Below are 13536 nucleotides of genomic sequence, written 5' to 3'. Positions count from 1 at the left end.
TCCTCCACCGCGTTCTCCTGTTCTGGAACCAGACTTTGACCTGTGTCTGGGTCAGTCTCAGCGCTGAGGCCAGAAGACTCTTCTCCGTCCCGGTCATGTACCGCTGCTTACTGAACACCTCTTCTAGTTTGGTCAGCTGGTCGTCGGTGTAAATGGTGCGGATTCTCCTGCCAGATCTCCGCACGAAGGTTCCCCTGGATAGACTGCCCGGTTCCCCTGCAGAGAGAAAACAAACATTAATTTCCAGACAATAGTCTTCCTTACACATTATCACAATGACACCTATTCCATTTTCCATATGTAATTAAGAGACAGATCATCAGTTTTACAAAGACAATGCAATGCGAGACCTATAATGTAGGCTAATATCCCTTGGGCCAAAACAATCAAAGTCGGAAACATTGAGGACATACATTGATCTCACCATTATACAGACCTTGATTATAACCACTTAGATGCTAGTAGTAATCTGGGTGAAGTGAATTTGTGTCTCCAATATGTGACCAGGTCAGCATCGCCGGATGGTGCCTTGCGCCTCCGCCTGGTTGCTGGATGTTCATGGCTTGTTGTGCGGCTGCTTCCCGGGAAGGACCCACGGAAAGGATAACTTCAACACTGAAGAAGCACGCTTTATTTGTCTTTGCCGTTATTATAACCTTGTTTGGCAACCATGGGGAGATGTCCGTTGCTCCACCATAAAAAGGAAAATGTGATGGAAAGGAGAAAGAAGATGTCCCGTTGAGGGAACTCGCGCTTAGGCTTCCTCTCGTCATGGTGCGCCGTTGAGTGTGGCTCAATGTGGTTCCTTCTCCAGGCGGGAGGCGAGGACTTTATACCCCGCCTCAACAGATAGATCAGAGGGCCTGAAAGGTGTTGTCCCATCGAGTCAGAAACTACTTTGAGGAGATTAGTGTAAAGCTGTCGTGATGGGGCGGTGTTCTGGTCGACCGTGAGCCGATGGATCAATTATGACCTGACAAAGACTTCAGACAGGGGCTTTGCATGCGGGGCTGAAGTGACAAATCACCACAAAGGTAATCATTATTGAGTATTTTCATGTGTTGCTGCCATGCTACGCTGTTGTCTTGGGTCTCTCTTTATGTAATGTTGTGGTGTCTCTCTTGTCCTGATGTGTGTTTTGCCCTATATATATATATATATATATATATATATATATTTATTTTATTTTTTTATCCCAGGCCCCCGTCCCCGCAGGAGGCTTTTTGCCTTTTGGTAGGCTGTCATTGTAAATAAGAATTTGTTCTTAACTGACTTGCCTAGTTAAATAAAGGTTAAATTTAAAAAAAAAAAGTAATGAAGCAGAAATAGGCATAACTTCTGCAGTCTTGAGCAGACTTTTATAAACTTATGTCATATGCTAAATTACAGACACAGTATATTGTAGACTTCTTGGTAGTGGTACAAGTATCTGTTTTTGCATTTCTAGTGGATTCAAAATTAGGCTTGTCTATAAACCAGTGGGACAATGCAGGGGTTGACTTCAAACGTGTGTGAAAGTCCTCATTACTGTCTGTTTACAGGATCAGTAAGATTAAAGTCACACGTGGAATGACAGGCTAGTTACACACCTTCATTTACACTCTCAAATCAAAGTAGCATCAGTTCACTAATATGCATTTCTTGAGTAGATATCAAGTGCAACAAATGCTGTATCTTTTTTTCCCAATTATAGTGAGAGATGTCAACATAACAAAGCTCAGGTACAACGGTCTTCTGTCAGAACTTCAAACAGATCAAATAGATGATGTTAAGTATTGAAAATACAATACAGATGTGTTGTTAACCACATTATGTACAATGAAGACCTTTATAAATTAGGGAAAAAAATGACAATGCATGCTTTTCCCATGTTTTTGAGTCATAACTTCATATACATACTGAATATTGTACAAATACATTTACGATACCATTGACTTGTCTAGTCATTCAAAAATACATTCCAGCAGTATGTTGTAAACACACCTTAATTTACCCCAAAATACCTTCATAATGTCTAGTCGGTCTCTGATAACCTTCTATAGCACAGTTGTAAACCTTTACTGTTTTACCATCACCAACAAAGTCAAAATGGCCCCCGGACACTCAACTCACTACCAGTTGAGCACATGATGGGTTACAATGGATACCGGATAAGAATACAGCGCTACGGATCATGGAGGTGGCATGCCAATCCGGTGCATTACAATGTCGGAAAGAAAACCCTTTCATAGTAAACTAACTCTGATGATAATATATTAAGTATAGCAGACTTTAGCTGAAGGACAGAGGAGGGATTCCTGAAAAGTGCAAATGGTCCATCGGGATCACACCCCAGCAGCAAACCATCCCTACATCCCACTGCTGGCTGGCCTCTGAAGCTAAGCAGTGTTGGTCCAGCCCAGATGCTGCTGGAAGTGGTGTTGGAGGTCCAGTAGAAGGTACACTTTCCTCTGGTTTAAAAAGAAAATCCCAATGTCCAAGGGCAGTGATTGGGGACATTGCCCTGTGTAGGGTGCCGTCTTTCGGATGGGACGTTAAACGGTTGTCCTGACTCTCTGAGGTCATTAAAGATCCCACGGCACTTATTGTAAGAGTAGGGGTGTTAACCCCGGTGTCCTGGCTAAATTCCCAATCTGGCCCTCAAACCATCATGGCCACATAATCATCCCCAGTTTCCAATTAACTCATTCATCCCCCCTCCTCTCTCCTGTAACTATTCCCCAGGTCATTGCTGTAAATGAGAATGTGTTCTCAGTCAACTTACCAAGTAAAATAAGGGTAAAAATAAATAAACAAACAAACAGATACAAAGGCCATTGCTTATTATTTCAGTACACCTTTCCTTTCATGTATCGTCAATATTGGTAAAGTGTCTGTAGTTCAAAGCCCCTGAAGTTAGGCCTGCATGAGATCCAGTCACTCACGGATCCAGTCACTCACAGATCCAGTCACTCACAAATCCAGTCACTCACAGATCCAGTCACTCACAGATCCAGTCACTCACAGATCCAGTCACTCACAGATCCAGTCACTCACAGATCCAGTCACTCACAGATCCAGTCACTCACAGATCCAGTCACTCACAGATCCAGTCACTCACAGATCCAGTCACTCACAGATCCAGTCACTCACAGTTCTGAATGAAAGTTAGACATACAGTTCTAAAGGATGACATCATATAGCTAGTTCAATATAAATACATTCCATCTCTCCAATGAGGGAAGGTGTTGCTGAGGTCAAAGGCCAAAGCCTCTTCTCTGGATCGTCCAGAAGATGGCACCCATGTCTTCTGATGTGGTTGTTTGATACATTTTTAAAATAATAATCTACATTTTATTTTTTATCCATGTCTTCCAGACACATCAGGTAGGGGAGACATCACCCCTCTGTAGCACCAGGGTCATATTCATTAGGCCACTCAAAAACAAGTGTTTCTCATTCCAGAAGCTCAGGTAGTCCCTCCCTGTTTTAGTCTGTTTTATTCCGTTTGGTGGATAATGAACATAACCCAGATGAGAGGCAGCATGGGTCTATCATTGGGCTCCTCTTAGTTCAACAGACACCAGGGAGTCTTGTCTGTGTCACACTCCAGTTTGGTGTGGAGGACAGTGACAGGGGCTCCACTAATAGTCAGCTCCTGTCTCGAATCCACCTTGTACTGCAAGTTAGTCAGCCCGCCCTCAGGGTCAACCTTGAATTGTTCCTTCCAAAAACGAGGAGAGAAAACCATAATGTCAGTAGTGTGATTGGAAATACAACCAAAGAGATCAATCCAGTATCTGTCTATCTGAGAATGCAACACATAACAATACAACACGGTAGTAGGTTCCCAGTGACTGCATCTCTACCTGTTTCTGTGCAGCCACTCTCTTCTGGTCTCTCTTCCTCCAGGCAGGGTCATGGATGTGGCGAAAGGTTTTATACCCTGTTTTTATCCCACTGGGCCTGAAGAGCTGGCAAACAGAACATGACAGATTGATTATAATATTCATAGTATTTAGAGACGTGGCGGCAGCTGTTTCTTTTACTGGTCTACATGCAGACGTACTCTGGAGTTTTCCTAATATGTAGGTAGATGTAATATGTAGGTAGATGTAATATGTAGGTAGATGTAATATGTAGGTAGATGTAATGTGTAGGTAGATGTAATGTGTAGGTAGATGTAATGTGTAGGTAGATGTAATGTGTAGGTAGATGTAATGTGTAGTTAGATGTAATGTGTAGGTAGATGTAATGTGTAGGTAGATGTAATGTGTAGGTAGATGTAATGTGTAGGTAGATGTAATATGTAGGTAGATGTAATGTGTAGGTAGATGTAATGTGTAGGTAGATGTAATGTGTAGGTAGATGTAATGTGTAGGTAGATGTAATGTGTAGGTAGATGTAATGTGTAGGTAGATGTAATGTGTAGGTAGATGTAATGTGTAGGTAGATGTGTCAGATACTGATGCTTATCAGTCATTGACTTGTCATTCTTTTGGAGTAATTTAAGGGATTAGCCAGCTATCTCTGTCTCTTTGTGACACGTAAAGGACAGTTCTGGTTTACCTGTAATCCAGCACTTCTTAGTCTCCTGTAGAATTCATCGTCTTCTCTCCCCCATCCCCAGAACCGGTTGGACATACCGTTGCACTTCAGGAACACAGAACATGACACAGCTAAAAACAGCACACAGAACATGACACAGCTAAAAACACCACACAGAACATGACACGGCTAAAAACAGCACACAGAACATGACACGGCTAAAAACAGCACACCACCACCCGGCACAATCATACAACTATTATTATCTATCCTGATGCCTAGTCACTTTACCCTGCCTTCATGTACATTATCTACCTCAAATACCTTATTATTATCTATCCTGATGCCTAGTCACTTTACCTTGCCTTCATGTACATATCTACCTCAAATACCTTATTATTATCTATCCTGATGCCTAGTCACTTTACCCTGCCTTCATGTACATTATCTACCTCAAATACCTTATTATTATCTATCCTGATGTCTAGTCACCTCAAATACCTTATTATTATCTATCCTGATGCCTAGTCACTTTACCTTGCCTTCATGTACATATCTACCTCAAATACCTTATTATTATCTATCCTGATGCCTAGTCACTTTACCCTGCCTTCATGTACATATCAACCTCAAATACCTTATTATTATCTATCCTGATGCCTAGTCACTTTACCCTGCCTTCATGTACATATCTACCTCCAATACCTTATTATTATCTATCCTGATGTCTAGTCACTTTACCCTGCCTTCATGTACTTATCTACCTCAAATACCTTATTATTATCTATCCTGATGTCTAGTCACTTTACCCTGCCTTCAAGTACATATCTACCTCAAATACCTTATTATTATCTATCCTGATGACTAGTCACTTTACCCTGCCTTCATGTACATATCTACCTCAAACACCTTATTATTATCTATCCTGATGCCTAGTCACTTTATCCTGCCTTCATGTACATATCTACCTCAAATACCCTGCACATTGATCTGGTACTGGTACTTCCTGTATATAACTCCACATCGATCTGGTACTGGTACTTCATGTATATAGCTCCACATTGATCTGGTACAGGTACTTCCTGTATATAGCTCCACATTGATCTGGTACTGGTACTTCCTGTATATAGCTCCACGTTGATCTGGTACAGGTACTTCCTGTATATAGCTCCACATTGATCTGGTACTGGTACTTCCTGTATATAGCTCCACATTGATCTGGTACTGGTACTTCCTGTATATAGCTCCACATTGATCTGGTACTGGTACTTCCTGTATATAGCTCCACATTGATCTGGTACTGGTACTTCCTGTATATAGCTCCACATTGATCTGGTACAGGTACTTCCTGTATATAGCTCTATTCTTGTGTATTTTATATCATTCCTCATGTGTTACTATTTTATTTTTAAACTCTGCATTGTTGGGAGGGGCTTGTAAAGTCTACACCAGTTGTATTTGGTGCATGTGATGAATAAAATTTGATTAGAATATGTGTAAATAATGAATTTAATGTACTGGAGCTCTGAAGTGCTGTCTATTATTATTGATAATGAATGATTATCTTAACAATAGGCTAACCTACCATGTGATAATGCTGTTTGGTGAGCAGCAGGATTCCTCCCACGTATGTCTTGTAGTGATACAGGGGGTGCAGCTCCGGTGAGGCCACGTGGAAAGGGCCCTCCTCTGGGAAACCATAGTCCAGAGCTTCATTCAGAGGTAACAAGTCCACATCATGCATGGCGATGTAATCAGTGTCGTTACCACTCTCCGTGTAACCAACGTTAATGAGAGAGGCTCTGTTGAACCTGTGGTGAGATAAGGGTGGAACTCATTATTTACTGCCAGGAGGAGTCAATATTTCATTGGTAAGGTGCAAATCAACGAGGCACACATCCAGACTATAGTTCCCCTGTGCCAATCAGAATTCATCAACAACCACTGGACTAAAATAGAATAGAACAGAATATATTGTGTCCTTCAGATTAGACAGTAACAGCGCTTCTGTTGTAGCCTAATGACTAACAAGGCAACATAACGTCTTCCATCACTTACCGATAGTGATCTATCTGGTTAATTACGAAGATCTTATGCAGTATCTTCTTGTTGTTCAAGAAGGTGTGCATGAAGGGGACAAACACCAGCAGCTCCTCAAATCTCTCCCTAAAAGGTATCAGGAGGGCCAGCTTGTGAGGACCCCAGGAAGGGTCGTCCGCAGCGGATGCCTGTCTCTCCAGGGGACAAGGCTGATGGGGGATGCGTCCGTCATCCACTACAACCCGGCTCATGTCTCCTGTACAGCTGAGTTGGAGCCATAGGAGGGAGACCAGCACCAGCACCATACACAGACCAAATAGTTTGTAGACTGTGCATTTCCCAGACCAGAATCTGAAAGTAGAACAGCCAGTCTCATTCAGCAATGTAGTGCAGTCAATCAGTGTTATGTTACACACCTGAACCACAAACTGACCAAGTGAGAGGTTTAGTAGCATTAACTCAGCTAGGCATAAGTATTGTACACTAAACGCTTGCACAACCAAACCCATACACACTGTATGCAATGGCTACGTCTAGATTAGTCTAGATTGTAAGGAATGGCTGGTTTATAATACTATCACACAATTTTACCAGAAATCAAACAAAAAAATCAATCCAACAACATTATTTCACACAACAAAATCTGAGAGCAACACACTTCTATTGTAGTCAACTACTCACTGATTACTATCTTCTTCTATTGTCATCAACTACTCACTGATTACTCTCTTCTTCTATTGTCATCAACTACTCACTGATTACTCTCTTCTTCTATTGTAGTCAACTACTCACTGATTACTCTCTTCTTCTATTGTAGTCAACTACTCACTGATTACTCTCTTCTTCTATTGTCATCAACTACTCATTGATTACTCTCTTCTTCTATTGTAGTCAACTACTCACTGATTACTCTCTTCTTCTATTGTCATCAACTACTCATTGATTACTCTCTTCTTCTATTGTCATCAACTACTCACTGATTACTCTCTTCTTCTATTGTCATCAACTACTCACTGATTACTATCTTCTTCTATTGTAGTCAACTACTCACTGATTACTCTCTTTTTCAATTGTAGTCAACTACTCACTGATTACTCTCTTCTTCTATTGTCATCAACTACTCATTGATTACTCTCTTTTCAATTGTAGTCAACTACTCACTGATTACTATCTTCTATTGTAGTCAACTACTCACTGATTACTCTCTTCTTCTATTGTCATCAACTACTCACTGATTACTCTCTTTTTCAATTGTAGTCAACTACTCACTGATTACTCTCTTCTTCTATTGTCATCAACTACTCATTGATTACTCTCTTCTTCTATTCTCATCAACTACTCACTGATTACTCTCTTCTTCTATTGTAGTCAACTACTCACTGATTACTCTTTTCTTCTATTGTCATCAACTACTCGGTTGAACAATACTAAGAAATATTTCAACCATCTTAAACATCTGACTGCAATCCATTTACACCAGCTGCATTCTTAAACGTTTTTAAAGAAATAGGCTAGTGTCCCAATGTAATAGCCAGAGATTTAGGCTTTAGTGTACCTACAGTAACATTAGTAGTGTATTGGTATGATTCACATAGGCCTAGCTAGTAGATAAAAAGTAAACATTTACTAGCTTGCTAATGTCGGTTCACTCATCTAGACTAATCATAGGACAGGATCATTGTGAACATCATGGCTAACGTTATGTTTTACCTTCTGTCTTCTTTGAAATAGAGGACTGGTTTCCTTCTTGATGAATACATCATTTTTGAGGTTGCAAATGACGACAGCTTCAAGATTTCACAGAAAAATAGAGTTATGCTATTCCCCCGATTTTGACAGTAGCTCCTCATGAAACAGAGAATGTCGTCGTGATTCTACAACCGAACTTCTCCATTATTCCTGGCTCTCTCCTTTTGCAGTCGGATTATTTTGATGTCCAACTGATGTTCTTGTCATATTCTTCCTCGAAATATCACATTAAGCCTTTGGTTACTGAACGTGAAATGCCGTGCCAATGTTCTTATTACATTGGCAAAGCTTTGGCTTGACGCTGGCTAATAACAGAGCAACATTGCTGCTCACTGCTAGCAGGGGTGTAATCATTAGTCTAAACAGTTGCAGAACGTTTAGCAACTAAAACGAGAGTTTCTATTGGACAAATTAAGGTTGGTCCCGCCTCGTTTCATTCTGTTTAAGAAACGTTTTGCAACAGAATGGCGTAATGACGACGCCCCGGGTGTACACGTTGCAACATAGCAGAGCAAGGAAATGTTGTTCCTATCCATGTCCTACTGCACAATGAGACCAAAGATTGTTCTGTGGTGAGACACGTGGATTTCGGGAAACAAAATAGTCTAGCAACAAACTACACAAATATAATTTGTTTCAATAATTAACTGTGTTTCACACACTACCATACAAAAGTTACATTGAAATAATTCGTTAATTCGCAAAAGAGCTTCTACTCAAGAAAATATCAACACCTGAATTTATAAGGTCCGCCTACGATATTGCTCCCGGGGAAACACCTTAAAGACTGAACGTTCCTATGCATTTAAAGAAATATAGAACGCAGTCCCTATGGATGGATCCACGTCTGATCTAACATTGTTGTTGGGCAAAGTGTCGGTGGAAAACAGTCATTCAAGATGGCTAGCCATTTGTGACAACTTTATTTTTTTGTGCAATTTAATCAAATTTTCACATTTACATAATCTAAAATTAAAATCCCCCCACCCAAAACAAACCAGTACCAATTGATTCAAATCATACTCGAAATCTCTGATACTGTATCTAACCATATAAATGCAAAAAAACAAAACAAATTATGAACTAATTCAATATGGAACAGTTTGGGTAATTATTAAGGAGAAACAAAAAACAGATTAATTGAACAAAAATATTTTTTACAAAAACGATCCAGTGTAGTTCAAATAGTTTTGTGAGTGACAAGAAGCAAGGACTGCTTTCTGGCTAAGTACTTTTCAAGTGTACAATGGATGTTTACACACAAATCAACTCCTTGTACATGATGAGAACTGGAGCAAACCTGTTAACCTGGACAACAATTCTTTACTTAATCAAATTGAATTAAATCAGTGTCTTCAAAACTCTACCTGAGTATTTGCAAAAAGGAAATGGACAAACCAGAGCCTGTAGGTTCACTTAGATATGCAGTACAGATTAAAAAACAACCAATGTTCACTTGACCACCATCAAGCCAGTAGATTGTGATAAGGGAACATCTTTGGCAGTTTATTCAGCAAGTTAGGGAAAAACTGTGTGAACTGCTTTCGTACTTCAGCAAATGCATAGCTGGTATGTCAAAGTTTTCCATGAAACTACCATATTAACATTAGACACTCTAGCACCAACCTTTAAACAAAAATGTCATGTTTCTTATCTCACTTTCCAGCTTTATAAATAAAACACAGACAGAGCCCATATTCAGAAAGTGTCTCAGAGTACAAGTGGTGATCTAGGATCAGTTTCTCCTTTTAAATCAAAATGAATAACAAGGGGTAGCAGATACTAGATCAGCACATCTACTCCGAGGTGCTTTGCGAAAACGGATACTGGTTAACAAGACAAGGAGAAGGTTCCCAATTTTCAAGATCTTCAATTTAAAAATCTGCATATTCTGGATGTCTTTCTGTTTCTAAACACGCAGACAGCGGCCAACAACTAAATACATCAGGGGTTGAAACGTACATTCATTTGAAGCTAAATAAAAACGTAAAGATTAGTATGCACACATGACCAAAAATAAGTTTCATAAATCAAGTCACCATTTCTGTTGTGTGGCTCTAAACCAAAATAGGTGCTCTCTCTCAGCCAGTAACAAAAACCCCATTACAATGCATGTAGAGTGAGAACAATGTCTAATCAGTTTGAAAACAAACCTGTTATGCTGAGAGAAGAGATGCGGCCTGTTATATGACTGACAGGCATTCTAGTCACAAACAGTGCTACAGAAATATCTTATGGGATGTCAGGGGGAGGGGGTTTATGAGGTGGGAAAAATACAGAAGTGGTTTTAACAATGTTTGATATTATCAATAGTACAAAACCATGTTTGATATCGATAGTACAATATCACCCCCCCCCCCAGCCAAATGTAAAACATATAGCATACAGTAGAGGATCATAAATACAACCAATTGCAAACAGTGTTCTTACAGAAACAGAGATGGGGAATATCAAAGTCACAAACAGGTCTTAAAAATCCAAAAGCAGAGCCCTTTCAAAATAAAAAGTAACTGGGTTTTCACTGATAGAACGGTAACCTCACCCGTCTGTACACATACCTCTGGGAGTAAACACACATTCTCACTGATGTTTAACTACTGCATTCAGACCAGGGTTGTATTCAATACACATCAATTCAGGAAGTTCATTCAAATTGAATTGATTAATGAAAAATGCCTCAGAAAACAAATGGGGGAATTTTCAATTCAAGAATAGTGTTTAAGTTAACTTCCTGAATTTACTGATTTGATCCCAAACCCGGACTCAGATAGAACAATATGAGAGTGCAGGTTTACACTAATTTCTTGGCCTCAAAGAAACTTTTGAGGTGTCTCATCTGCCAGAAGCCAATGGCCACAAGGATCAATGTCTGAACGATGGACCACCACAGAACCCTCTGGTTGGTGCTCTCGCTGGTCTGCCTGAAGCGCTCCTCACGGTACTGAAGGAGACATAGCAAAGCTTTTATAAAATACAAATAGTAGCACACAAGCAAAGGCAATGAATTTCCGGAATCTATTCACTAGTAGATCTGACAGGATTGGATAGGTGGAAGCAATATGGTGATATTTCCACCCAGCCATTCAGAAGACTATAGTAAGCTGTTACTCACATGCGAATATCTATCCAATCCCCTCAGATCTACAGGAGTGGCTAGAGTATGTGGGCTTGAGGTCTATTTGCAATTTAGCAAATGTCTTAAGGTTGCCTTGAACAGACATTTCATTGTATTTGAAGGAGAAAACATCGCACCAAATGGCAGTCTCGCGTTCATTCCGCTCGGTGTGTTTTAGGGACCATCCGCCAGTACGTGTCTGACTGACATTACTTGAGCATTTTTCTACATCTAGAATTGATTAGCAAATTACAGCTGGCACTCTGTTCAGAGGTGCTAAGTAGTCCTGGCCGGCAAACACTACCAGTGTGTCCAGGGCTTTACTCAGCAGGACAGCTGATGTACTCACCCTCTGATAGTTCTGCTCCTTCTGTATCTGGTCCACCTGCTCCACCAGCTGTCTCACTCTCAGCTGCAGCTCTGTCAGCTTATCTTTGGCTGCAATCTCTGCATAGTTATTGGTGTGCTCTCCCACTTGGATGTCCAGGTGAACTCTCTGAGGGAAAAAAGGGTGGTTCACAGCAATTGAGAGGAGAATCAATGTGGGTATTTAATTTTTTACCCTCTACTCCTACACCCCCCCCTGCATCCCTGCCATCAACTGTTCTTATTGACCAACAGTTCATATGCATATTGTGGGTGCAATAGCTTTTCCCCCCACATGTCACACTAATGTACTTACAAGCATTCCTCCAGCGAAGAGGGCAAACTTGGAAGAGTTGGAGTGAAGGCAGATCCGATGTTCTCCTGGAGTGTGAGAGGTGAAGGTGAATCTTCCCTCTGAGCCGTACTGACGAGACAGGATCACCTAGAGTCCAGACAGGAAACACACAGAGAGCAAAACTTTTTCAGTATCATCACTATTCAATTCAATGCAGCTTGGGTCATGATTGTTCTCACAAGTCTCTCTCTCACAGAATACCATATGAAGTGAATGACACTAGTTGCAAAGTGTAGCATCCTACCTTCTCATCAGGGTCTTTCACCTCAACAAACATCCCTAGACCCTGTGTGGCAGGTAGGTACTCCTCTTTCTGCTTGTCGTACAAGTGTGTACGATAGTTTCCTAAAAAGATAAAATACAATTGTTTACACATGCCAGCCAATGATTGCTTCTACCGGTCCTATCCTTACAAGTGCTTAGTTAGGGGGTAAACTGTTAGGACCAGGGGTTGTTTCTGGGCAAGACCTACAGTATGTCAAACAGTATATGGATGGTACGACAGTAAAATATGTAGTTACATGGTTTATTTATTAAAGTATCAAAAGCATGCGTAACGTATTTCTAATATTACAGTTCTAGCTAGGTGAGGACATCAATGACAGGTGTCTGCTTGTTTTTGTTGTTAGGTATTGCTGTATTGTTGTAGCTAGAAACATACGATTTTCGCTCTACATGCGATAACTTCTACAAATATGTGTACGCAACCAATAAACTTTATTTGTATAGCTAACGTTAGCTAGCTGATTAGCCTGCTCATGAATATGAGTAACTAGCTAGCCAAGTCTGCCAACTGAAAAGTTCACAGCCCCCTCTACAGACACGTTTAATGTTGGCTGTCTAAATAACTAGCCAACTAACTAGATTGCTGGGTAAATGTTAGCTAACTCGAATTCGGATGCTAGTTTGACGAATTATCGAATTAGCAAACTAGCTCGCTAGTTGTTAGCTGACTTCCCAAGGCTAACTAGCATAGCAATCCCAATCCCAATGGCCACAAGACACTGACCGATGATCATCGTTTCATCCGGAATTTCCTCTATGAAGCATTTCTTCTCAGTCTCCCCGATGTGAAAGTACAGCGAGGAAACAAATGTGTAATAAACGTTCAAAAGCAAAACTGACAAAACACAAGACCGCATTTTGACTGCCACCATCTTCCAGCCGGTTGTAGAGGACGGATGTTGTGATTTGAGTCTGCGTAGACACCAATGCCACGTAACCTATCGCTTACCATCGTCCAATCAACACTCGAGTTAGACTTGTGGTTGTTGTAGTTCTAAGTAATGTTCTTCCGGTATGCACTGTGCAGGGGTTTGTTTCAACACAAAACTAACAAAAGGAATGAAAATAATTAACTGATCATGGTCTTCAATTTAGACAT

At 40.6% G+C, this 13536-nt stretch overlaps 2 protein-coding genes across 2 annotated transcripts; both read right to left on the bottom strand.

The window, feature by feature from the left end:
• Positions 1-1326: 1326 nt before the first annotated feature.
• LOC129827429 (beta-1,4-galactosyltransferase 7-like) lies at positions 1327-9074 on the bottom strand. Its single transcript, XM_055888271.1, has 6 exons — positions 8278-9074; positions 6586-6918; positions 6113-6338; positions 4549-4632; positions 3849-3953; positions 1327-3703 (listed from the first exon to the last, which is right to left on the bottom strand). Exons 1-6 carry the CDS (start codon positions 8415-8417, stop codon positions 3548-3550), a joined length of 1044 nt encoding a protein of 347 aa, XP_055744246.1. The 5' UTR covers positions 8418-9074; the 3' UTR covers positions 1327-3547.
• Positions 9075-9220: 146 nt separating this feature from the next.
• LOC129827428 (transmembrane emp24 domain-containing protein 9-like) lies at positions 9221-13349 on the bottom strand. Its single transcript, XM_055888270.1, has 5 exons — positions 13162-13349; positions 12397-12497; positions 12114-12239; positions 11781-11927; positions 9221-11257 (listed from the first exon to the last, which is right to left on the bottom strand). The coding sequence occupies exons 1-5, from the start codon at positions 13307-13309 to the stop codon at positions 11108-11110; spliced, it is 672 nt and encodes a 223-aa protein (XP_055744245.1). The 5' UTR covers positions 13310-13349; the 3' UTR covers positions 9221-11107.
• Positions 13350-13536: the final 187 nt, after the last annotated feature.

This window comes from Salvelinus fontinalis, chromosome 29 (genome assembly GCF_029448725.1).
Source record: "Salvelinus fontinalis isolate EN_2023a chromosome 29, ASM2944872v1, whole genome shotgun sequence".
NCBI classification, from domain to species: domain Eukaryota; kingdom Metazoa; phylum Chordata; class Actinopteri; order Salmoniformes; family Salmonidae; genus Salvelinus; species Salvelinus fontinalis.
The sequence above is the reverse complement of the archived record's forward strand: the minus strand, read 5'-3'. Positions and strand labels throughout refer to the sequence as shown.

What these genes read in the sequence shown, in the direction of transcription:
- LOC129827429 (XM_055888271.1), bottom strand. Translation starts at nt 8,417, where the DNA reads ATGAGGAGCTACTGTCAAAATCGGGGGAATAGCATAACTCTATTTTTC. An exon ending in CCAAACAGCATTATCACATG is followed by an intron (nt 4,633 to 6,112) that starts GTAGGTTAGCCT and finishes GTGTTCCTGAAG; the next exon opens with TGCAACGGTATGTCCAACCG. An exon ending in TAAGAAGTGCTGGATTACAG is followed by an intron (nt 3,954 to 4,548) that starts GTAAACCAGAAC and finishes TCTGTTTGCCAG; the next exon opens with CTCTTCAGGCCCAGTGGGAT.
- LOC129827428 (XM_055888270.1), bottom strand. Translation starts at nt 13,309, where the DNA reads ATGGTGGCAGTCAAAATGCGGTCTTGTGTTTTGTCAGTTTTGCTTTTG. An exon ending in TCTTCGCTGGAGGAATGCTT is followed by an intron (nt 11,928 to 12,113) that starts GTAAGTACATTA and finishes TTTTTCCCTCAG; the next exon opens with AGAGTTCACCTGGACATCCA. An exon ending in AGGAGCAGAACTATCAGAGG is followed by an intron (nt 11,258 to 11,780) that starts GTGAGTACATCA and finishes TGTCTCCTTCAG; the next exon opens with TACCGTGAGGAGCGCTTCAG.